This window comes from Mirounga leonina, unplaced genomic scaffold (assembly GCF_011800145.1).
Source record: "Mirounga leonina isolate KUSES-001 unplaced genomic scaffold, KU_Mleo_1.0 Mir_91, whole genome shotgun sequence".
Classification (NCBI taxonomy): Eukaryota; Metazoa; Chordata; class Mammalia; order Carnivora; family Phocidae; genus Mirounga; species Mirounga leonina.
This window is the reverse complement of record NW_023270839.1, coordinates 30663817-30688401: the sequence shown is the minus strand read 5'-3', so window position 1 is coordinate 30688401 and position 24585 is coordinate 30663817. Positions and strand designations below refer to the sequence as shown.

At 37.3% G+C, this 24585-nt stretch overlaps 1 protein-coding gene across 3 annotated transcripts in view; it reads left to right on the top strand.

Moving 5' to 3' along the window:
- Nucleotides 1-24585, top strand: part of RAB27A (RAB27A, member RAS oncogene family) — a 75324-nt gene that overhangs the window by 39542 nt on the left and 11197 nt on the right. For all 3 annotated transcript variants that reach the window (XM_034993594.1, XM_034993595.1, XM_034993596.1), the window contains 4 exons: nt 6635-6809; nt 15622-15707; nt 17940-18043; nt 23106-23229. In XM_034993594.1, the coding sequence (XP_034849485.1) occupies nt 6657-6809; nt 15622-15707; nt 17940-18043; nt 23106-23229 (467 nt within the window). In that variant the 5' untranslated portion in view covers nt 6635-6656. The remainder of the gene's footprint in view (nt 1-6634; nt 6810-15621; nt 15708-17939; nt 18044-23105; nt 23230-24585) is intronic.

Here is a 24585-nt window from a genome sequence, read left to right as displayed (position 1 = left end):
AAAATCATGGCTTTGAAGGAAGGAATACAGAGAGAACAAAAATCATGATATGTTACAAAAGGATACAGGACTAGAATTTAGGAGACTAGGGATCTAGCTCAGCTCCACATCTAACCCGCTGATTGATTTTATTTATTTTTTATTTTATTTTATTTTTTTAAAAGATTTTTATTTAATTATTTGACAGACACACAGCGAGAGAGGGAACACAAGCAGGGGGAGTGGGGGAGGGAGAAGCAGGCTTCCCGCGGAGCAGGGAGCCCGAAGCGGGGCTTGATCCCAGGACCCTGGGATCATGACCTGAGCCGAAGGCAGACGCTTAATGACTGAGCCCCCCCAGGTGCCCCTGCTGATTGATTTTATATTGTTCACTTGTTTTCTCTGGGCTTCATTCAGTTTCCTCTTCTGGAAATTAAAGTATTCAACTAATGAACTGCCAAAAATCACAAAGATAAAACTCAGTGTTAGATTGGGATGCCAAGATAGCTTTTGTATTGAATAGAGACCTCATAAGTGATTGCACCTAAATTGAATTTTTCCTATGATTTTTCTAAAGGTTGAGGTAGTGGATTAAATTAAGAATAGATTATAAAGTGACATGCCTTGGTGAGAACTTGATGAGGCTATTAGTAATGGTATCGCTAAGGACAAGTTTCTTTCAATTAGTGAATATTTAACATATACCAAGCAATCCACTAAAAGCTTTCTGTGGATAATGTCACTTAATAACCATTGTTATCTCCATTTTATAGTTGAAAGAATGGAGGCTTAGTGTAAAGAACTCAGACCAGCTCACACACACAGTCGGAATTTGAACCCAAGCCTACTTCCCATCATATGAAGAAAACCTCTCTATGTAGTATAAGTTTTGTACAGACCATGGAGTCTTTTCTAAGGATGTCGTGCTGAAATAAAATCATGCATGCCCAGTACTGTTCGTGGTACACGGTGGTTAGTCAGTTAATACTATCTCTCTCTTTTTTTATCCTCTGTATGGGTGATAGAGGAAAATTTGGCTTTCAAGAAATGGCTGACCTATCCGAAGTAGTTTCAGAATGATTCTGCCTTATGATAGGGGATCCTAAGATTGGAGTCTATGATTGACTTTCATAGGAAGCTTTATGGAGTATTTGGGCTAGGGGTGTGTGTGTGGGGTGGGGTGGGGTAGGGCGGATGATGGAGAGAGAGAGAGAGAGAGAGAGAGAGAGAGAGGGAGGGAGAGAAATCTAATTCCTTTGCTCTTAACTAAAACCACTCTCTTCTATCTTATTCCCTGAAGAACAATTAAGATATGTTTTATTTTTTAAATAAGGAAGAAGATCATTGACTTTCTCTCAGCAGGCAATTATCACCACTTAGTGTATGTTGAGGAAGTGGGTGTTCCTTGCTTTCTATTGTTAATCTGGTGAGAGTGAGGGTGGAGAGCACTTTGAAAAAATATTTGTGTAGGGAGGAGCGCTAGAAGTGAGCTAAGAAAGTCTTTTGCAGGTCCCAAATTAGGGTCATTCTTGACTTTTTAGAAGACATTTCCTTGAGGTATCTCAGATTTTATTTCCTGAAGGAGATGTAGAATATAAAGAATGAACTTCGGTTTAAGTTATCTTCATAGATCATTATTTTTTCTCTCATTAATTTTTAGTCTAGGGGCATAGTTCTTACAGTTCTAGGAAAGAAAGTAATTATTGCCTGCATATTGACCATTGGAGGCTAGATTGCAAGATGATGATGCTAATGGCAGTTAATAGTTATACAAGATTTACTGTGTGCCAGACACTGTTCTGAGCTTTTCATGTATACATTAACTCAGTCCTCATGTCAGCCCTCTGAGATAAGTTTACTGCTTCATCAAATCTAAAATGTTTTGATGGTGCATTTGTGATCTTGCTAGAAGATGCTGATGCAAGGTTTTCACATAACAGTCGCCAGTGCCACCTCATTTAGTAATAATTGCAAGATGTCATGGGTTGTAAGACTATGAAATGTAGGATGCATCCCGATTATAAAGAAGTTAAAATGAGAAAGCATATGCATGCTAGAATTAATAAAATAAAAATTAATTTTAAAAAATCATTCCCATTTTTAAAATGGGGGAACCTGAGGCAAAAGGGGTTATATTTTCTTTAAAATTTTTTCTTTTATTTTTTTAAAAAGCTTTTATTTATTTGGGGGAGAGAGAGAGAGAGTGTAGTGGGGGGGGAGGAGCAGCGGGAGAGGGACAAGCAGACTCTGAGTTGAGCACAGATTTTGACGCGGGCCAATCTCAGGACCCTGAGATCAGGACCTGAGCCAAAATCAAGAGTCGGTTGCTTAACCAACTGAGCCACCCAGGCACCCCAAGGGATTAAATTTCCTAAAGTGAAATGACTGGATTCACATCCAGGTGATTTGGTTCTAGAGTCCATGTTGTTGACCTCTACTTTTTCTTTTCTCTCAACAATGTGTTGGAATTGAGCCCATGTTAGCATGTGAATAGACTGCCCAAGACCCACTTACTTGTCTTCTCATTGGGGCATTCATGATAGAATGGCACTGAGATCCTTCTGAGAGGAAGTGTGCATGGTGTATAGCACCTGACTTTAGGACTGTGATAAGGATTGTAAAGTACTTGGTGTGTGGGCATCTGACCTATGCTTCTGACCCATTTTTAGCAAGAGTAATGCAATTGGAAAAAGCCTTCATGAACTGGCTTCTTAAGCATCAATAGGCTGGAATGCTCACTGCAAATAGTATGCACAAAATGTTGTTTGGGTGTCCCAAGTGTCAAATTCTGCACTGTGTGTTTTCAGTGTTTCCCTTTCTGCTCTAAAATGCCAACATAAAAATAATATGTTATTTCCATACTTGGGGAGTAGAGCATTTTCTTTATGGAAACTAGGCCCCTCAAATACCACTCAAGACTTGAATAACAAAAATAAGAAATAAAAATAATTTTTAATATGAAGATGGTTCTATGTGAAGACCTACCAGCAGCTGAAACTTAACATTAAGTTTTCTTCATCTGGTGGTGATAAGCAGTGGTAAAACACATATATGGGACTGCAAGATGGGTTTGGGGTTATAGTTTGCTATGCACCAGAATTATATTCTGCTGAAAGATGGAATGGTTCCACTAATTCTGGGATTCGACTAACTGGCTGCAAACTCCGATAAGAAGCTTGTCACCATCAATACCCTACCCAAACCCTGAAAAATCTGTTACCAGTTTGGAGGCCTGCTTCCTTCCTGAGTCCTTTTATTTCCTTGCATTTCCTTTTTAGAATTCTGGTCTCTGTTAACCCAGACTAGCCTAGTCATTGTGACCAATTTAGGAGACCCTTTACATAGCTTCCAAATTTGCCACAGGTTTTCCTTAACTTGAAATCTCTTTTATTGTTGGATCACGGATTAATGTTTTGCTGCTGGGTCCCTGAGATAAAATGAATGGTGGAGTTGTCAACCAAGGAAGCCTCTGTCACTCATCACACCTTTTCCTATTGTTTATCATATTCTCTGCCATCATGCCCATATTCCTTTCTCCCAACCTGTTTACTGTTCTCCAACACATACAAACTGTTCAAGTGTAGAAAGAAACTATATTGTGGTGGAGATAAATTGGGTGTATAGACTATCTGCAACTGAGGTAATTATAAGTAAAAATTTAAGTGTTTTGGTTCAGCATATGTTTAAAGCACTAAACCATTGCTTTTTGTGTTTCTGTTTATCATTTTACATTTCTAGTCTTGAACTGTTTGAACATCTGATCAGTCAACTTGGACTAGTTTGAACCAGTTTTTAATCAGTCTAAGACAGTAAAAGCAATTTTATAGATGACATGAATTAGTTATAAGCAGTTTGATAAAATTAGAGCAAGTATGACCCAGTTGAAGAGATTTAACTGGTCAGCACTAGTTTGACTCAGTAAAATATACTCCAAACCAATCAAACCTCATGTGAGCCAGTCAGAACATGCCTTCCAGGTCAGAACTTTTTTGAGCTAGGTAAAACTAGTTTGAAGCAGTTTGAGCTATTGAAACCAGACCCCAGTAATTTTCATTAGATATATTTAGTTTTAGCCAAAGTGGCTTTAGCTCAGTCAGAAATATTTTTGTATGTGTAACCTCTTTGAATTCGACTCTTTCATTCTGAACTACAATGAATCATTCAGATTTTTTTGAACAAGTATGAGCTTGATAGAATGGACTGCAGTGTTTTATACAGATTTGAACCTGTTTTTAAGCTGGTCATAACTTCTTTTGCAATAGGCATGTCAATTTAAAATGAAAATGCTTTAAATTGGCCAAAAAAGATCAGAATTACTTTGAAAGTGATGTGTTGACTCGGCAAAGGACTCTGAGCCAGTCAGAAATCCTTTGTGCTAGAAATATGTTTTGAGCTACTCAGAGGCGATTTCAGAGATTGTTCTAGGTCTTTAGAGTCAGTGCGATCTATCCAGAATGGGGTGAAGAGGGTTAGCTAACATTTACTGAGTATTCAGTATATGCCAAGCACTGTGCTGGGTGCTTCACAAAGAGTATCTTGTTCAATCTTTAGAACAATGGTGTGAAGGAGGGTATATAGTATCTTCTTTTTCACAGGATAGAAACCTGTCCAAGACTCAGAGATATTTGAGCCATATGGGAGACATGGAATTTAGCCCAGCTCAGCTTGACTTTGGAGGTCATGTGTTTCCTATTAGGCTACCTTGTATGATACCATACCTGGTCACCTTTAAGCCCAACATGCATTTGTGGAAGCTTGAGTAACAGACAATAAGCTTGGAGGTAGACTGGACATTGAACTTGGAATTAAGGGATTTATATTCTAGACTGTGCAAATGAGTTAACCTCTCTGGGTTCTATTTCATCCTTTGGAAAACTGAACCCAGAGAGTGAAAGGTCTGGACATTTATTTTCAGATTAACAAGGCAGATAATTGCCTAGAGGTGAGATCTGAAGAATGCAAACTATGATTAATATTGATGGTGAAACTTATATACCTTCAGTTGTGGTATTTGGTTTGTTAATACTTCCTTTATGATGGCTTGGTTTGGGAACAAACTGTTATGTGTCACTGTCAATATGAATAGAAAAACCCACAAAGAGCATTTTTAGATTTATATGTGTGATTCTTCTCCCGTGATAACTAAACACATTAAATTTTGGTGCAGCCGATACAGTTTCATCTGTCTTTGAATTCCATTCAAGTGGATCTAGAGAATTCTAGAAAAGTGATGACATTGGTGACATCATTTTCTCCTGTACCTTAAGTGATATTAAAACATAGACATAGGAATGACCACCCTTTGTTCAAATTAAAAGTAAAGAGGAAGTAAGTGTTGTCTTGAATCATTCTCATTGCAGAATTTGGAGTTGCTTTCTGCTTCCTCATTCATTTTGAGGGGAACCTCCAAAATGATTAAACGTTATCTGGACCTGCTTTTCAATTCTTAGCTCTAATTAATGAATAACTTGGAGCCAAATGAGATCCTATGATATGACGTAGTAGAATATTTATTTGTACCCTATTGGTCCGCTTCTGGAGAGGAATTCTGTTATATACCATTAATACTGCAACCAAACCTGTGAATACGGAAGCTATAATGTAGGGAAGCCATCATCTGTGAAGTGTCATTCTTTATAGTGTGCAAATAGAATTATGAATGTTTGTGGAGTCTCTGCCCTTATCAGCTGACCAGCCATATCTGAATATGAGGTCCCAGATCTTTACTAAGGCACTATGAGGAAGTAAATTGCAGTGGCTCTTGGGGGTCAGCATTCAGGAATTTTGAGCATAAGGTGAATCACCAAATTGAGGATGGGGTGGGGGGGAAGAAGCCTTGAAAATCAATAAATGTCCTTGCTTGCGCTTTTATTAATTTTATGGATCTATAGAAATCTTATAGGAAGCATTGAGAATTGTAGTGAAGTTTCTCAATGTGAGGCTTAGTGAAAATAGACATTGAGAGGAAAATCAGCAGCATCCAATGTAGGGCATCTGATGTGTATGTGAATAGGTGAATATGCATGTTTGAATGGCATGTGGAGTTGTCAGTGGTAGTGGGAGAACTGATTATTTTTCTGATTTTCTGGAGGGTTTATTGGTATTAGAAATGGGAGCATAAAAAGAGGTAAGTCTTCCCTGGAGACAGACTACATTTTCAGTTGGACTGATATTTTGAGAAGTTGGAATCTATTTAGAGAATAAAAACAAATCATGAAAAGGGCACCAGGAGACTGAAAAAGAAGGGGGGGGGGAGTTGGAACCACTTGCACTTTAAGAATTATTATTATTCCTCTAACATTCTCCTCCTTTCTTTTCAAAATTTTTGTTCTGTGTGATCTGTATGTAAGACTTAGTGCTGGCTGTCTTCTTAATTTTTACTCTGACTTGGAATTTTTGTCTTAATGGTACTATAATATGCACATTAAATTTAAATTAAGCTGTTATTTATTATTTTGGTAACATCTCATCTAGCAAATTATTAGGTCCTTGGGGGCAGTGAATACTATCTAATTCTCTTCACAGAACCCTTAGGCATATAGGTATCACATAGTACTTATTGAACTGGATATTAAAACAACTCACTTTATTCATGGAAGATTCTAATATTTCCTGATAGCTTTTTAGTAAATATGCATTTGTTTGTATTTTACAGGTGAACCACTGAGTTCTTCATTATGTCTGATGGAGACTATGATTACCTCATCAAGTTTTTAGCTTTGGGAGACTCTGGAGTAGGGAAGACCAGTGTACTTTACCAGTACACAGATGGTAAATTTAACTCCAAATTTATCACGACAGTGGGCATTGATTTCAGGGAAAAGAGAGTGGTAAGTTCTATATAAAAATGTGATCTCTGATTCAGTATTTGCCTGTCTAGTTTATTTTGTAGGAATTAGAAGGACAAAGTTTGGAATATAAAATTGGAAGGGTGCATGTGAAAGTGTATTTTGTTCAATCTAGGAAATGTGATTTAAAAGGTTGTGCTGGGGCACTTGGGTGGCTCAGTCATTAAGCGTCTGCCTTTGGCTCAGGTCATGATCCCAGGATCCTGGAATCAAGCCCCATGTTGGGCTTCCTGCTCAGTGGGAAGCCTGCTTCTCCCTCTCCCACTCCCCCTGCTTGTGTTTTCTCTCTCGCTGTCTCTCTCTCTGTGTCAATTAAATAAATAAAATCTTTAAAAAAATAAAAATAAAGTAGAAGGTTGTGCTGAAGGACCTTTAATATAAAACCAATGAGACAAAAGTGAAGATTTCTTTTAATTTTCCCTTGATACCCTTTGACTTGTATGTTCCCTCAGAACTCCACAAAGTTATTTGTCTACCTTTGTTATGAAGCCTACAAACCACCCTAGCCAACCTACTCCTGTTTTGTGGACTGTTTCTTCCACCTTTGATGTCATTTTTAATGGCCTTTGTCTTAATTCAGTCCCACTTGGAAGACTAAATGGCAGAACTTGTCACTGCTGCCAGGAAGATGAGGTTGGCGTGGGAGTGAGAATGCCAGTCGTGTATGTTGAGCTAGGAAGTTACCAAGGGAACAGGGAGGTTCTACTCAATGATGAAGGAAGAGGCTCTTTTTTTCTTTATTTAAGGGACCCTAGGGCTGCAAGTTATTCTGCTGGGGGAGGGGAGGGCAGGAGGTCCCTGTGTCAGATTTGCAGAGAGAAGATGGCCTTCATCATGAGCTACATTTCTTGCTGAAAAATCGACTGTTACCATGAAGCCCCTCAACAAGTGGTCAAGAGATTAATGACACCGATCTTTCAATGGAGCATATTCTACCTGGAAAAGATAAAGGGTCTCTGGCTTCTAGGATAGAAAAATTCTTTCCTTCTTACTCAAGGTCTTTTTCTTCCACTGCCAGAGAATCTTATAGACTCAGAGACACTGAGTAAGAGTAGGATTTCATTAAATTTTTAGTATTGACATATAATTAGTAGAATCAATATATATGTATGTGATTATATTTATTAATTCCCATTTTATAACCTTGTTTTTTAAAAATCACTTTATTGAGATATAATTCACATAAAATTCACCCATTGGAAGTGTACAATTCAGTGGTTTTTAGTAATATTCACAGTTGTGCATCTCATTTTAGAACATTTCTTCACCCCCAAAGGAAACCTCATGCCCTTTAGCAGTCATTCCCCATTTATCCTCCCTCTAGCCACTAATCTATTCTGTATAGATTTGACTATTCTGGACATATCATATAAATAGAATCATACAATATATGGCCTTTTGTGTCTGGCTTCTTTCACTTAGCATAATGTTTTCAAGGTTCATCCATGTTGTAGCATGTATCAGAACTTCATTCTTTTTTATGACCAAATAATATTCCATTGTATTGACATACCACATTTTGTTTATCTATTCATCCATTGATAGACATTTGGGTGGTTTCACTTTTAAGCTATAACGAATAATGCTTCCATTAACAGTCACATACATTTTTTTTTTGTCTTTTGCCCTTTTTTTATTTGTAGAAATTTAAAAATATATTTTGGATATGAGCCCTTTTTAAAATAGATGTATTATAAATTGCTTCTACTCAGTGTGCCTTTGTACTTTCTTTTTTTTTTATTATGTTAATCACCATACCTCTGAAACAAATAATACATTATATGTTAAAAAAAAAAAAAGAAGAAGATAGCAGGAGGGGAGATGAACCATGAGAGTCATATACATTTTTTGTGTGGTCTTATGTTTTCAAATCTCTTGGGTATACACCTAGGCATAGAATTAATTTGCCATATGATAACTCTCTATTTAACTTTGAGTAACTTCCAAATTTTCTAAAGATGCTGCACCATTTTACATTCTTACCAGCAATGTAGGAAGGTTCCATTTTCTCCATATCCTCACCAACTCTTGTTATTGTCTATTTGATTATAACCATTCCAGTGAGTGTGCTGTGGTATCTATCTCATTGTAGGTTTGACATAAATTTCCCTGATGACAGATGTTTTTGAGCAATCATTTCTTTCATGTACTTATTAGCCATTTGTGTATCATCTTTGGAGAAATGTCTTCAGATTGTTTGCCTGTTTTGAAATTGGTTGTCTTTTCTTTTAAGAGTTTTAAAAATATATTCTGGATAAATGTTCATATATATATATATTTAAATTATATATATATTTTAATTATATTTTAATTATATATATTTTAATTATATGTAAATAATTATAGCCCTTATGGTTAGGTCTATGATCCATTTTGGGTTAATTTTTGTATATGGTATGAAAGGGGTCCAGCTTCTATTTTTTTTTTTTGCATAGGGTTATCCAGTTGTCCCAGCAGCATTTATTGAACAGACTAGTCTTTCCCCCATGAGTGGTCTTGGTACTCTTGTTCAAAATCAGTTGACCATAATATAAGTGTTTATTTTTGCACTCTCAATTGTATTCCATTCATCTTGATATCTATCCTTAAGCCAGTACTATCTAGATTACTTCTGCTTTGTACTAAGTTTTGAAATTGGGAAGCATGAGTCCTCCCACTTTGTTCTTCCTTTTCAAGATTGTTTTTGATTCCTTGCAATTCCATTTGAATTTTAGGGTCAGCTTATCAATTTCTACAAAGAAGTCAGCTGAGACTCTGATAGGGGTTGCACCGAGTCTGTAGATCAATTTGGGGAATATTGGTATCTTAACAATATTACATCTTCTGATCCATGAACATGAGATAGTTTTCCATTTGTTTAGATCTTTAATTTCTTTCAACAATGCTTTATAGCTTTCACAGTGTAAGTTTTACACTTTTTTGTTCAATTTATTCTTAAGTATTTAAATTTTTTATGCTATTGGAAATTGAATTGTTTTCTTAATTCACTTTGAATTGTTCATTGCCAGTGTATAGAAATAGAATTTATTTTGTAAATTGATCTTGTATACAGAAACCTTGCTGAACTTGTTTATTAGTTCTAATTGTGTGTGTGTGTGTGTGTGTGTGTATTTATTCCTTAGGGTTTTCTATATACAAGATCATGTCATCTTCTGCTTTACTTCTTCTTTTCCAATTTGGATATGTTTTATTTTTTTTCTTGCCAAATTACCCTCCCAGGAACCTCCAGTAAAATGTTGAATAGAACTGATGAAAGAGGACATCCTCATCTTGTTTTTGATTGCAGGGAGAAAGCATTCAGACCTTCACCATTAAGTACAATGTAAGCTCTGTGTTTTTTCATAGATGCTGTTTTTCAAGTTGAGGACATTCTCTTCTGTTTTTGAGTGTTTTTATCATGAAAGACATTGAATATTTTCAAAGGATTTTTTTTCTGCATCTATAGAGATGGTCATGTGGTTTTGTCCTTTATTCCACTATGGTGTATTATAATTGTATTGATTGACTGATTTTTGTAAGTCAAATCAACCTTGCTGTTCCTGTGACAAATTTTACTTTGTCATGGTATATAATCCTTCTTATATGTTGCTGAATTCTGTTTGCTAGTATTTTGGTGTCTATATACTCAGAATGGATATTGGTCTGTAGTTTTTTTTCCTGCATAACTTTAGTTTTGGTATCAGGATAATATTGGCCTTACAAAATGAGTTGAGAAGTGTTTCCTTCTTTTCTATATTTTGGAAGTTTGGGAAAGATTGGTGTTGATTCCTCTCCAAATGCTTGGTCAGATTCACCACTGAAGACATTTGGGCCTGGCCTTTTCTTTGTGATAGGTTTTTGATTACTAATTCAGTCTCCTTATTTGTTATATGTCTATTTAGATGTTCTATTTCTTCTTGAGTTAGTTTCAATTGTTTGTGTCTAGGCATACGATTATCTAATTTTTTGGCATACAGTTGTTCATAGTATTCCTTTATAATCTTTTTACATATGTAAAGTTGGTAGTGTTGTCCTTTCTAAATTTTTTTTTTTAAAGATTTTATTTATTTGACAGAGAGAGACACAGTGAGAGAGGGATCACAAGCAGGGGGAGTGGGAGAGGGAGAAGCAGGCTCCTAGCTGAGCAGGGAGCCCGATGCGGGAATCGATCCCAGGACTCTGGGATCATAACCTGAGCCGAAGGCAGGCGCTTAACGACTGAGCCACCCAGGTGCCCCCCTTTTTAAAAGTTTTTAAAAATTATTTTAATTTGGGTGCCTGGGTGGCAGTCAGTTGAGTGTCTGACTCTTGGTTTTGGCTCAGGTCATCATCTCAGGGTTGTGAGATCTAGCCCCACATTGGGTTTTGCACTCAGAGCAGAGTCTGATTGAGATTCTCCCTCTCAATCTGCCCCTCCCACTCATGCTCTCTCTCTCAAACAAATATTAAAAAATTATTTTACTTTTTATTATTTTTTAATATGTTTGGATATATAGGAGATCTTTTTAAAACTTCCTGATTTTAGGAATTTGAGTCTCCTATTTTTATCCTTGGTCAGTCTAGCTAAAGGTTTATCAATTTTGTTGACCTTTTCAAAGAAAAGATAATTTATTTACACTATAATTTCTTTCCCTCTGTTTGCTTTTGGTTTAATTTCTCTTATTTTCTAGTTTCTTAAGGTTGAAAGTTAAGTTATTGATTTGAGATCTTTCTTCTTTTTTTAATATAGGTGTTTACTGCTATAAATTTACCTCTGGGCACTGCTTTAGCTTCATTTGATAATTTTTTGAAGTTGTGCTTTTATTTTTATCCATCTAAAAATATTTCCTTTTTTTTATTATGTTATATTAGTCACCATACAGTACTTCATTAGATTTTCTAGTTTCCCTTGCGTTTCTTTGTTGACCCATTGTTATTTAAGACTGTGTTATTTAATTTCTATATATTTGTGAGTTTTCCAAAATTTTTTTTCTGTTAATGATTGCTAGTTTTACCCCATTGTGGTTGGAGACATAGTTTGTATTATTTCAGACTTTGAAGTTTATCGAGGCTTGTTTCATGATCTAATATATGGCCTATTCTTGAGAATGTTTCATGTGTACCTGGGAAGAATGTGCGTTCTGCAGTTGTTGAGTGTTCTGTGGATGTCTGTTATGTCTTTGGTTTACAGTGTTGTATAAGTCTTCTATTTCCTTGTTCATCTGCCTACTTGTTCTATCCATTATGAAAAGTGGAGTATTGAAGTCTCTCAATATAATGGTTGACATGCTTATTTCTCCTTTTTCTCCCTACATGTTCTTAATGGAGTAACCCTTTTATCATTATGAAACATCCTTCTTTGTCCCTAATAACAATTTTTGTCTTAAAGTTTATTTTTTCTAATATTAGTAAAGCCACTCCAACTGTCTTTTAGTCACTGTTTGCATGATATTTTCCCCCCATCCTTTTATTTACAACCTCTTTGTGTCTTTGAATCTAAAGCATGTCTCTTATAGACAGTACATAGTGGATCATGTTTTTAAATCCACTTTGCCAATCTCTGCCTTTTATTTGGAGTATTTAATTCATTTATATTTAATTACTGATAAAGCATTTATGTTTGCCATTTTGCTACTTGTTTTGTATGTGTCTTATTTTTTGTTCCTCTGTTTTTTCATGACTACTTTATTTTTTGTTATATACTTTCTAGTATACCATTCTAATTTCCTTGTCATTATTTTTACTATATATTTGAGTTATTTTTTTAATAGTTCCCCTGGGGATTACAATTATCATCTTAATTTTTAACAGTGTAGTTTGGATTAATACCAGCTTAATTTCAATACTATCATGAAACTCTGCTTCATTTCCTGCTCCCTCCTTTGCACTGTTATTGTCATACAAATTACATTTTGATATGCTATGTGCCAATCAACAGATTTATGATTATTCATACAGTTGTGTTTTAATCAGATGGAAGAAAAGAATTAAAAAATACATTTATACTGTATTTTATATTTACCTATGTAGTTATTTTTCTGGTTCTCTTTACTTTTTATGGATTTAACTTACTGTCCAGTGTCCTTTTATCTCAGCCTGAAGCACTGTCTTTATTATTCCTTATACAGCAAGTATGCTGGTGATGAATTTTCTGTTTTTGTTTATCTGCTGATGTCTTACTTTCTCTTTCAATTTTAAACAATAGCTTTGTTGGATATAGAATTCTTGGTTGATAGTCTTTTTTCTTTCAGCACTTTGTCATCCTACTGCCTTTTAGCCTTTATTGTTCTTTAATGACAAATCAGCTGTTAGTCTTATTGAGATTCCTTGTATGTGATGAATCACTTTTCACTTGCTGCTTTTAAGATACTCTTTTTATCTTTGGATTTTGACAGTATGATGATGTGTCTAGCCAATCTCTATTACTTTATTGGAGATTACTGAGTTTCTTGAATGTGCAGATGAATGTTTTTCATCAAATTTTGGAGGTTTTTTCTATTATTTCTGCAAAAATATTTTCTGCCTCTGTCTTTTTATAGGATTGCCAGTATGCATATGTTGGTATGTTTGATGGTTCCATAGGTTTCTGAGACTCTGTTCATTTTTCTTTATTCTTTTTCCTTCTGTGCCATGGCCTGGATAACCTCAACTGTCCTATCTTCAATTTCAGTGGTTATTTCTTCTGCCAGTTCAAGTCTGCTATTGAAACCCTTTAGTGAATATTGCACTTCAGTTACTGTACTTTTTAACTCCAGAATTTCAATTTACCTTTTATAACATCTATCTCTATTAACATTCTCTATTTAGTGAGGCATTATTCTTTTCTCTAATTCTGTAAAAAAATTTATTCATTTATTTGAGAGAGAGAGAGAGAGAGAACAAGAAAGCACAAGCAGGGGGAGCAGTTGAGGGAGAGGAAGAAGCAGGCTCCCCACTGATCAGGGACCCTGATGTGGGGCTTGATCCCAGGACCCTAGGATGATGACCTGAGCCAAAGGCAGGTGCTTAACCAACTGAGCCACCCAGGAGCCCCTATACTTTAATTCTTTAGACATGATTTCTTTTAGTTCTTTGAACATATTTATAATAGCTGATTTAAAGTCTTTGTCTACTGGGGCGCCTGGGTGGCTCAGTTGGTTGGGCGACTGCCTTTGGCTCAGGTCATGATCCTGGAGTCCTGGGATCAAGTCCCACATCGGGCTCCCTACTTAGCAGGGAGTCTGCTTCTCCCTCTGACCCTCCCTCTTCTTGTGGTCTCTCTCTCTCATTCTCTCTCTCAAATAAATAAATAAAATCTTAATGACTTTTTCTTTTTCTTTCCTTTTTTTTTTTTGTCTACTAAGTCCCCTTCCTTAGGGATGGTTTCTGTTGATTTCCTCTCCCCCACTGTGATGAGCCATACTTACCTGTTTCTTTTTGTGTCTCATAAACTTTGCTGAAAACTGGACATTTTAAATAATATAATCTGGCAACGCTAGAATTAGATTTCTCCCCTTTCCCAAGGAGGGGGAAGGGCAGAGGGAGAGAGAGAATCTCAAGCAGACTTTGTGCTAAGCATGGAGCCTGACATGGGGCTCTATCTCACAACCCTGAGATCATGACTGGAGCTAAAACCAAGAGTCAAATGCTTAACTGACTGAACCACCCAGGCACCCCTGAGCAGACAGATTTCTTGAACCAATAAGTCTGTCAGCTTTTTCTGACACTGTGTGTGTGTGTGTGTGTGCGCGCGCATGCGCATGTACACACGTGCATGTGCATGCCTGTTTTGGGACATGTGCCTAATGCTCTCGCAGGCAGTTTACAACTCTGTCTTAGCCTTCACTTCCTGCTTGAGAAGAGCCTCGAAGTTAGCTAGAGATAAGATAATAGGGTCTTTTCAAGTCTTTCCCCCGCATATGTACAGTGCTATACATGAGACTGGCCTGGTAGATTCCAAAGAACATTTTGGAGCTTTTCAAATCTCCCTATGGATGTCTCATTTACTTTTTCTTTTTTCTTCAAGTTTTTTTGGTTAGGCTTTTGTTAGCCCCAATTGGTATTGCTGCCTTTGGTAGCTGTGATGTTAAATAATTGCTGCTAATTGTTTTCAACAAATGCCCTAAGGGTAAGGTTATTATCATAGAGCAAGCTCTGAGTTTGGCAAAGTCAAGTCAAGGCCTGGGAATGGAGCTTTACAGGCAACTTTCAGACAGTACTCTGGAGATGAGACTTTGGGGAGTTTCAAACCTGTTTTGCCTCCACTCCCTTCATTGCCCAGTGAACTGATTGTTTTCACAGCTACTATAGTTGTGCATAGTTGTGGGATGGGAATAGGATAAATTAAAACAGCACAAATTTTACTGTTTTTACTGATATTCAGCCATTTTTCTTGATTGGATGCTTCTTGGGACATTGCGATTCTTTGTTAATTTTCAGAGTTTGGAAAAAGTGGATTTTGACATTTTTTTTGGCCAATGTTTCATTGCTTTTATGGAAGAAGAGATCTTCAGAGGTCCTACCTATAAAATTGCTTTAGAGTACTTTTTAAAGATGGGATTGGGAAAAATACTAGTGACCTGAGGGAACTTTGAGGAAAGATGAGCAGATTATTTTTATACAAATTATGTGTTATGTATATATTTCATAATATATTTATAAAAATATATAAGGTATGTATGTTTTAATACAAATTATTATATTATCCAAAGACAATTATTTGGAATAACATACGAATAAGGTTGTATTCCAGATGGGATTTTTTAGAAGTTTAGATGGGAGTTGTACTGAAGAGAAAAGTGGGAAGAGTTCATCAGTCTCAAAAGTTTTCTTTTTCTCTTTCATTTTGCTATTTTAGGTGTACAGAGCCAATGGACCAGATGGAACCATTGGCAGAGGTCAGAGAATCCACCTGCAATTATGGGACACGGCAGGGCAGGAGAGGTATGAGATCTTTAGTTATGTGTTCCTTACTGGAGGAAAGGGAAAAACCAGCTATGCCCTTCACACAGTCCCTGAGCAGGAAAAGTCCAGCTGATTAGTTGACTTGCACCTAGATAAGACATGCTGCTAAATTAGCAGGAAATTTATCAGTCTGAAACGATAATGATGTCTATTTCATACAAGGTCAAGGGAAAAATGAATCCTTTTCAAAATAGACTATCTTACTTATGGAGTTTTTACTTCTTCCTTCTTTTTCCTCCTCCTTTCTTCTCTTCCTCCTTCCTTTGTCTTTCCTCCTCCTCCTTCATTTTTCTTCTTGTTCTTGTTCTTTAAGATTTATACACTTTTCTCCATTTACTTTAGCTATTTACACAGCCACAAAGACAACTGCAGAATTACCTGCATTATTCTTGCCTGATTATGGAAACCTCACAGATAATCTGATTGGAATTAACTCATATGGTTAGAAGTTGCTTGATCAAAATAAGTCACATGAAATCTTGATATGAAATTTCTTTTAGTTATAGCTGCTGTTTTCTCTCACAGTTTCTTTGAAGTATTCTGTTTGGTTTTTATTTTTTAAAAGATTTATTTGAGAGAGAGCGAGCGAGCCAGGGTGGGGGAGGGGCAGAGGGAGAGGGAGAGAGAAACTTTAGCAAACTCCCCACTGAGTGCGGAGGCTGACTCAGGGTTCAATCTCATGATCCTGAGATCATGACCTGAGCCAAAACCAAGAGTCAGACGCTTAATCGACTGAGCCACCCAGGCGCCCCTGAAGTGTTCTGTTTTTTAACTTTTTATTATGAAAATCTTCAAATATATATACTACAGAGGATAGTATAATAAAATCATGTATATATTTCCCAGTTTCAGTAGTCATCAATTTGTAGCCTATCTTATTTCATGTATACCTCTATCCCTTCTTACCCCTCCCGCAAATTATTTTATTTTTATTTATTTTTTTACAGATTTTATTTATTTATTTGACAGAGAGATACAGCGAGAGAGGGAACACAAGCAGGGGGAGTGGGAGAGGGAGAAGCAGGCTCCCCATAGAACAAGGAGCCCAAAATCACAAATTATTTTAAAGCAAATTCCATTTATCAGATATTTTCATTTATAATTACTTTGGTATGTATTCCTAAAGGATAAGGACTCTTCTTGTAAAAACATTGATTAGAAATATTTGAGAAAACTTAGATTAGATGACAAATTCATACCAGTATTTTCTTCCCTGGAATCTATGCCTGTCAGTTGCAGACTTTACATAAAAATAAAATAAAGTGGAAACTGACCTTTAGAGGGAGAGAGAGTGGGAGACAGCAGGATAAAGTCTTGGAAGAGAGAGTAACAAGAAAGGATAAGACTGAGTCAATACTACTCCCACCTTAAAGCCAAAGAAATGGTTATCAGAGTTATGAGACCTCTTTAGAGACTAAAATTAAAAGGTCATGGACCCCATTGTAACATCAAGTCAAGCTGAACTTTCTAGGGACAAAGAAAACATATATAGCAAAAACCATTGCTTTGGGCCTAATTAAGTAAATTCTTGACTGAGACTAAGGGATCATGAGCCAGTTCTTGGGATCCCTGTCCAGCAGTCTGATTTTTCAAATCACATGGTCCATTAACATATAAACTTATGTAAGTGATAAATAAGTGTCTTATATACTTTTGGAATATCATCATCCAATTTGTTTTTTTAATTTTTAAAAATTTACAGAGATGATTTTTATTTATTTTTATTTAATTCCAGTATAATTAACGTACAGTGTTATATTAGTCTTAGGTATACAATAGAGTGACTCCACAGTTCCATACATTTCTCAGTGCTCATCATAAGTGTACTCTTAATCCCCTTTGTATATTTCACCTTCCCCCCCCCCCCGCCCCCCGCCACCTCCCCTCTGGTAGCCATCAGTTTGTTCTCTGTAAGATTGAATTCCAAATATAACTTTTGATAATTGTTGGTGTTTTATAAAGTCTCAGTATATTTTTAAGTATTCTTTGTGGCTCTAGATATCCATTTGATAGCATAATTTGCTAAATCTTATGTAATTAAGAGATACAATATACATATATAATATGAAGTTATTAGAAACAATGAGACATTATTAAATACCTAATTTGTTACTGATGAATTATTGGAAGAGGCCGAGGGCACTATTGGTAGTTTTATATTTCAGGAGTGGGGCCATGATTTAGATGACCAATCTGCTTTTATGTTCCTAGGTTTCGTAGCTTGACAACAGCGTTCTTCAGAGATGCTATGGGGTTTCTTCTGCTTTTTGATCTGACAAATGAGCAAAGTTTCCTCAGTGTCAGAAACTGGATAAGTAAGTGCTATTGTTTCCCTGTCTCCCACTCCCCCCTTCCCACAATACAGTGCTCTCTGAAATTCTACTTCTGTTGTAAGTTGTTTTGGAGGAGCTCTTAGTACTATTAAAAATGCTGTTTAAAGGAGTAAGATTTTACTTTGGGGGCAAAGATTACAGAAATACTCTGCTTTTCCTAGTAATACTAACTTTGGTTTGTTGGGTACTTCTTATCCTGTAGGCATGTGGCAGCACTTTACATGTGGAAAACAGAGGATGCTCTTATCCCCATTTTATAGATAAGGAAACAGAGGCCCAGAAAAGTTAAATCTCTAAGTATCTGCTTGCCTATTGTATGCTATCAGGATTCATATCATCCAGGGTTTAATACATCTATTACATAGACATAAATATCTTTTGAAGGCTTAGTAGATCATACCCCTGGCTCCATGTCTCTTCTGTACTCAGAGCTTCCTTTTCTCCTTTTAAGGCCAGAGCAGTTGCCAGAAGGACCCCATCATGGAAGATTCTAAAATTACATTGGCAAAAGTGGTCCCCAGCACTATACACGCGCACACACCCACCCTCATCTTGGCTCTTTGGAGAGATCCTAATCTCTTAAATGGTTGGTTAGCAGCCACTTAAAATCCTGCCACTTCGGGGCACCTGGGTTGCTCAGTTGGTTAAGCGACTGCCTTCAGCTCAGGTCATGATCCTGGAGTCCCGGGATCGAGTCCCATATCGGGCTCCCTGCTCAGCGGGGAGTCGGCTTCTCCCTCTGGCCCTCCCCCTCTCATGTGCGCGCGCTCTCTCTCTCTCTCTCAAATAAATAAATAAATAAAATCTTAAAAAAAAAAATCCTGCCACTTCATCAAATAACAATTTGCAAAAGTACATTTTTCTCTATTAGTTGTATTAGTGCAAACCTAGAGAATCTATTGGGGAAGCCTGTGATGTTAAATTCTTTTTTTTTTTTTTTTAAGATTTTTATTTATTTATTTGACAGAGAGAGACACAGCGAGAGAGGGAACACAAACAGGGGGAGCGGGAGAGAGAGAGAAGCAGGCTTCCCATTGAGCAGGGAGCCCGATGTGGGGCTTGATCCCAGGACCCTGGGGATCATGACCTGAGCCGAAGGCAGACGCTTAACTGACTGAGCCACCCAGGCGCCCCTGTGATGTTAAATTCTTAACATCCAAATCCTTAAAATGAAAATACTTATTAAAAATACCTACTATTTAAAAATAACTTGGTGTTTTGGTATTACGAAGGGGTCATTGGCTGTGGTTTTGATAGTAGAAAACCTTATTTTTAAGGAGTTTTTAAATAAGTAATTTATATGGTGCATTGTGATTTTTCAAAGCATTTTCACATACTTTGTAGTTGATCCTCACAAGCACCCTGGGTGAAGATTCAGACAGGTGGTGTGTCTTTATTTTAGGATGAGGACTCTGGGCCTTGAAGAGTAGTCCTGTCCTTGGAGGACGTGGAGTTTGGCTTTCCGTTCAGTAGCCTTTTATGCCCTTTCTTAACTAAGTTGATCATTATGGGCTGAAGAGCTATTTAATACTTTTAAGTATAGGTTCCTCAAATTTAGTTATGCTCACTGGGCTTCACTTGGTTAAATGCCTGTGTCGCACACCTCATTATTTCGATTAAAGCTGAATGATGGTGGCTATGTCTAGTCCTTTATCCTCAGCCCTTGCTCATCATCCTCTTCTTTGTATCATTCTAACAAGTTCTGAGACTTTAAATCAAACACTGTAAGATTTTTTTTTTTAAAGATTATTTATTTATTTATTAGAGAGTGAGCAGGAGAGAAACAGCGTGAGAGGGGAGAGGGTCAGAGGGAGAAGCAGGCTCCCCGCTGAGCCGGGAGCACGATGTGGGACTCGATCCCAGGACCCTGGGATCATGACCTGAGATGAAGGCAGTCGCTTAACCAACTGAGCCACCCAGGAGCCCCAAACACTGTAAGATTCTTATTAGAGATGTGCTCATAGAATCTCAGCATTGAGAAATCATCAACCCACCTCTTTTCACAGATAGAAATGGAAACTCTGAGACAGATAAATCTTGCCTATCTGGACTGTTTAGCTGATTAGATAAATAACAAAATTATGTGAAATTATATGTAATGTATGCATTTTATTTTGTTATCCTTATAGTGTAAAAGAATTCTTATAGTGCAATTAGGCAGAGAAAATTTACACATTTTGCGGATTTCATATCTTCAATGGAAAGTATTCTCCCCAACCTGCCTTTAAAAAAAGAAAAAAGTTAGTGTTCAGTATCAGAGATAATATCAAATCTTAATTAGGAATAACAATTTATTGTCTATACATTTTATTTTTCCTCTGCTTATTAGCATTTTGAATATTACAGGGATTATTCATTTCTTCTTTTTTGTGGAAACAAAGGCACTGTTGCCTCTTAAACAAGTAGCTGGCTCCTGGGCCCTGACTGGCCTGGGGAGAGGAGAGCAGGTCTGCACCCTCCTTTTAGCTTCTCCAGAGCTGCCCCGGCAGTCAGTTCTCTCTTGACTCCAAAGCTCTCCATGCTCCTTGGGAAGGAGATACATGCAAGCCCAAAGGTGAGCCCTGCTGAATTCAGAAGACTGAACCGAGAGCTGAGTCTTCTCTGCCTAAATCTGATATCTGAAAGGAATCAGGTAGTGTTGTATTCACTTGTCTGTCTTCCTAGAGCTCAGAGAATGGACAAGTCATGCCCATAGTTATTCCTCGAGTGGCAGCCTATTTTGTAAAGAAACTTTAAAGTAAGCCTGAATTTCTAAACATTGTTTCTGTAGCCTCACATGAATGGTATAAGAGCCCAACAGGTATATATTTTACATGTTTTTGCCTGTATATTTTTATCCCTATTATTCTGCCTGTCTGAAAAGCAGTCCCCACACCCACTCCCTCCACACCCACTCCCTTTTTAAAACTGGTTAGAGTTCTACTTATTCTTTAAAATCTGGCAAATTGTGGGCTCCATGAAATTTTCTGTAACTGTAGTTGGATTAAATGTTTTCCTTCCTCGTAACTGCTATTATATTTTGTACTACCTATAGGATTTTTAGCACATACTACCCTGGGTTGTTGTAGTTATTTATGTATGTGTCTTTTTCTTAGTGAGATTTTTTTTAAAGAATTGATTAATTTACTTTTTAAATAAGTAATTCAGTCTTCATAGAAAAATTAGGAAGGAAGAAGTAAAAGGAAAAATCAATAATCACACTTCCCGGAGTCTCCAAAATAAACAAATACTATTACTATTAAACGTCATTAATGGTAATACTTACATAGCACTTCTAAATGCTTTAACATATTAATTTAGTGGTTCTCAAGTAGGAGTGTGCATCTGGATCACCCAGGGATATTGTTAAAACACAGATTCTGGGCTCCATATCCAGCATTCCTGATTCAGTAGATCTGGGGTGGAACCTGAGAATTTGCATTTCTAACAAGTTCCCTGGTGAGGGTAAGGCCCATGGACCTTACCTGGAGAATCACTGCATTAACTCCCTTAATCCACACCTTAACCCTGTGAAGTAAGGACCCTCATTATTAACATTTACAGGTGGGGAAATGACTTTCTCAGGGCTGCACAGCTAGTAAACGGCAGAGCCAGGGTTCAGTCTTGGACATAGTCAGTTCTGAGTTCATGCTCATAATCATGACACTGGACATATATGGGGTTAATAGAGCACAGAGCCACTCTGGAGATCAGAAAGATTTCACCGTAGAGGTAACTGAGAGGCAAGTCTTAAAAGAAGGGTGGGGATTCCTGGAAGGAAGGTTGTCATTGGGTATTCAAGCACATGGGGACAGCATGTGTACCAGCCTGGAGAAAAGAAAGCACATGGCAGTTATTGGAAACCTACACAGTTTGGTTTTGCCAATGCAGGCCTTGTTCCCCAGTTGTCCCTCGAGGGCAAAGGTCAGGGCCCTGAAATTCTGCACAAAGTATCTGGCCTATGTTAATGATCAGTGAATGCTTGCTGATTAGATTTTCTCTTGATAAGATATAATGAACATGACTTTGTAATGAGGAACTAAAATGTCAACACTTTTTTCGTTAACCATGATAAAAATAAATTAGGCCATACCAACTTTGAGCTATGTCTTACTGTGAAAGTTTGGGCTGCTTTAATTTCATTATGGGTTGTGATGAATACTTCTTTGGGAGGTTAAACTATTTAGCTTAGTGAAGCTCTTTCTATTTAATTGCTTTTTTTTTTTTTTTAAGATTTTATTTATTTATTTGACAGAGAGAGACACAGCAAGAGAGGGAACACAAGCAGGGAGAATAGGAGAGGGAGAAGCAGACTTCCCGTGGAGCAGGGAGCTGGATGCGGGACTCGATCCCAGGACCCTGAGATCATGACCTGAGCCGAAGGCAGAGGCTTAATGACTGAGCCACCCAGGCGCTCCTGTTTAATTGTTTTTTAAAAGTGTGCCTATTTACAGGTTTCAGGTGAAAAGAAATAAAAGCTGTGGAATAAGAATTGTAGTCTTCTGCTTCCCCTTAGTTCTGGTGACAGAGTCATTTCCTATTTATTCTACGTTTTCTCTCATTTAATCATATATCTTATTTTAATTGAATTGATTCTGCCTTAGGATAATAGAAAAATGTGAAAACATTTCAGATGGAAACACGCTAGTTCATAGGAAGACAGTTCTTTTAAAAATATTGCTATGGGGAGACACTATACGAAAAACAGAACTTTATGATTAGCAATAAGAACTAAAAATTCTCCAAGTTTTTTTCAAATGGCCTTCAATAGAAAGATAACCACAGGTGTGTGTGCAAATGGTCGTTCACATGCACGCATGCACTTTTGGAGGGTTGGCGAATTCTCCTATTCCTCTCTGATATAAATAAGGTGGGATATGTGCTTAAAGATAATTTTCCATCTCTGTCCCATCCATTCAGTTTTACAGATTAGGTTACTGATGCTTTGAAAGCATTATATCATTTCCTTATGTCCGTACATCCACTTAGAGTTTCCAGAGCACTTTTGCATATATTCTCCATTGATCACACACATATTATTTACCTATAATAATTTTTCTTACAGGCCAGCTACAAATGCATGCATATTGTGAAAACCCAGATATAGTGCTTTGTGGAAATAAGAGTGATCTGGAAGACCAGAGAGTAGTAAAAGAGGAGGAAGCAAGAGGACTTGCAGAGAAATATGGGTGAGTACTTTTGTGGAGAAATCTAGAGAAAACATTCCCAATTCAAACATTAGCACAATGGATAACAGAAGATGTGAACGCAAAAAATTGAAACAACACACTCAGATGTAGGCCTCTGGAAGTATAAATACCTACTTTACATATTAATATTATGTGATAGTGGGAACCCTAGGAAAAACATTGGGTGAGGGCCATGCTTCCGTCCCATTTTCTCAATCTCTTGGTGTTTAAAGACACCTTTGAGGGCAAATGCCCTAACTATATAAGGCTGCTTTCCCAAGATGCAAGTAGGAGATGCAGGGGGTAAGAAAATTCTCTCTATTCGGCAAGAAAATTTCAAAGCCAGTTCATGTGTGGCTGTAGAGAGCCCCAGCATACAACAAGGCCTATCGGCTTTGAAATTTCTATGCTGGGAGAGCATAGAAATTCCCTTGGTTTAGGTTGTGTTTTTGTGGTGGAGAATCATCTAAATACTGTCTTCTTCCTTGAACTCTGGGAATAGGATCACAGTAGCATTAATTGGACATGAAAGAAGGGGTTAGCTGCTGCTTATTAAAATGTCAAGGGTATCTCTACAAAGGAATTTGTGCTTTACTTTCTTTCTGCCTCTAATACAATGAGAACTCAAATGTGTATATATTAATTACCCTTAATATAAGTGGGAGGCAGCAAGTGAAGTTGAGAAGGAAGGGAAGGTAGAGAGAGAGATAGGGGATGTTACCCAGCTACTGGCCCTGGTTTTTAGGCAGAATCCAAGGAAGCCAGAGGAGGGCCATTCTCTTTTTATTGTGTGACAAACTGCTTTGTTCTTCCTTGGACTGATGGAGGACCAGAGGACACTCGAGGATAGCTTTCACATTGGGAAGGGAGTAGAAGGATTAGGTTGGCCAGGTGGGAAGAAGTCAAAATCTGGAGAGTTTAGAATACCAGGTAAGGAGAGTTGCTGAAATCCTGGGGGGCAGGGAGTTGCTGAAATCCTTTGAACGTGGAGGGATGTGATAAGTACTTGTCTAGATCAGTCTGGGGTAGTGGGGGGGTGAAGTGAAGGGAGGAAATACTAGAGACAGGGAGATTGTGGTGATCTGTTAGATGGGTAGGAGCTGCATTTGTGGAAAAGAAAAAGGAGTAAATCAGAGAAAATAGGTAGGGTTGGGGGCGGAACAGGATTTTAAATCTTTTTCAATTCTAGGGGTGGGGCAAGGCAGCATGGGGTTGGGGAGTGTATCTATTCCCATCAACTATACTGGCTTACTCTGGCACAGATTTGCAGTAGGTTGTGGGGGTTTTCACTCTAGGGTAGACAGTGCCCAACCATGTTAGAAGCACCTGAGGAGCTTTTAACAAATGCTTGTGTCT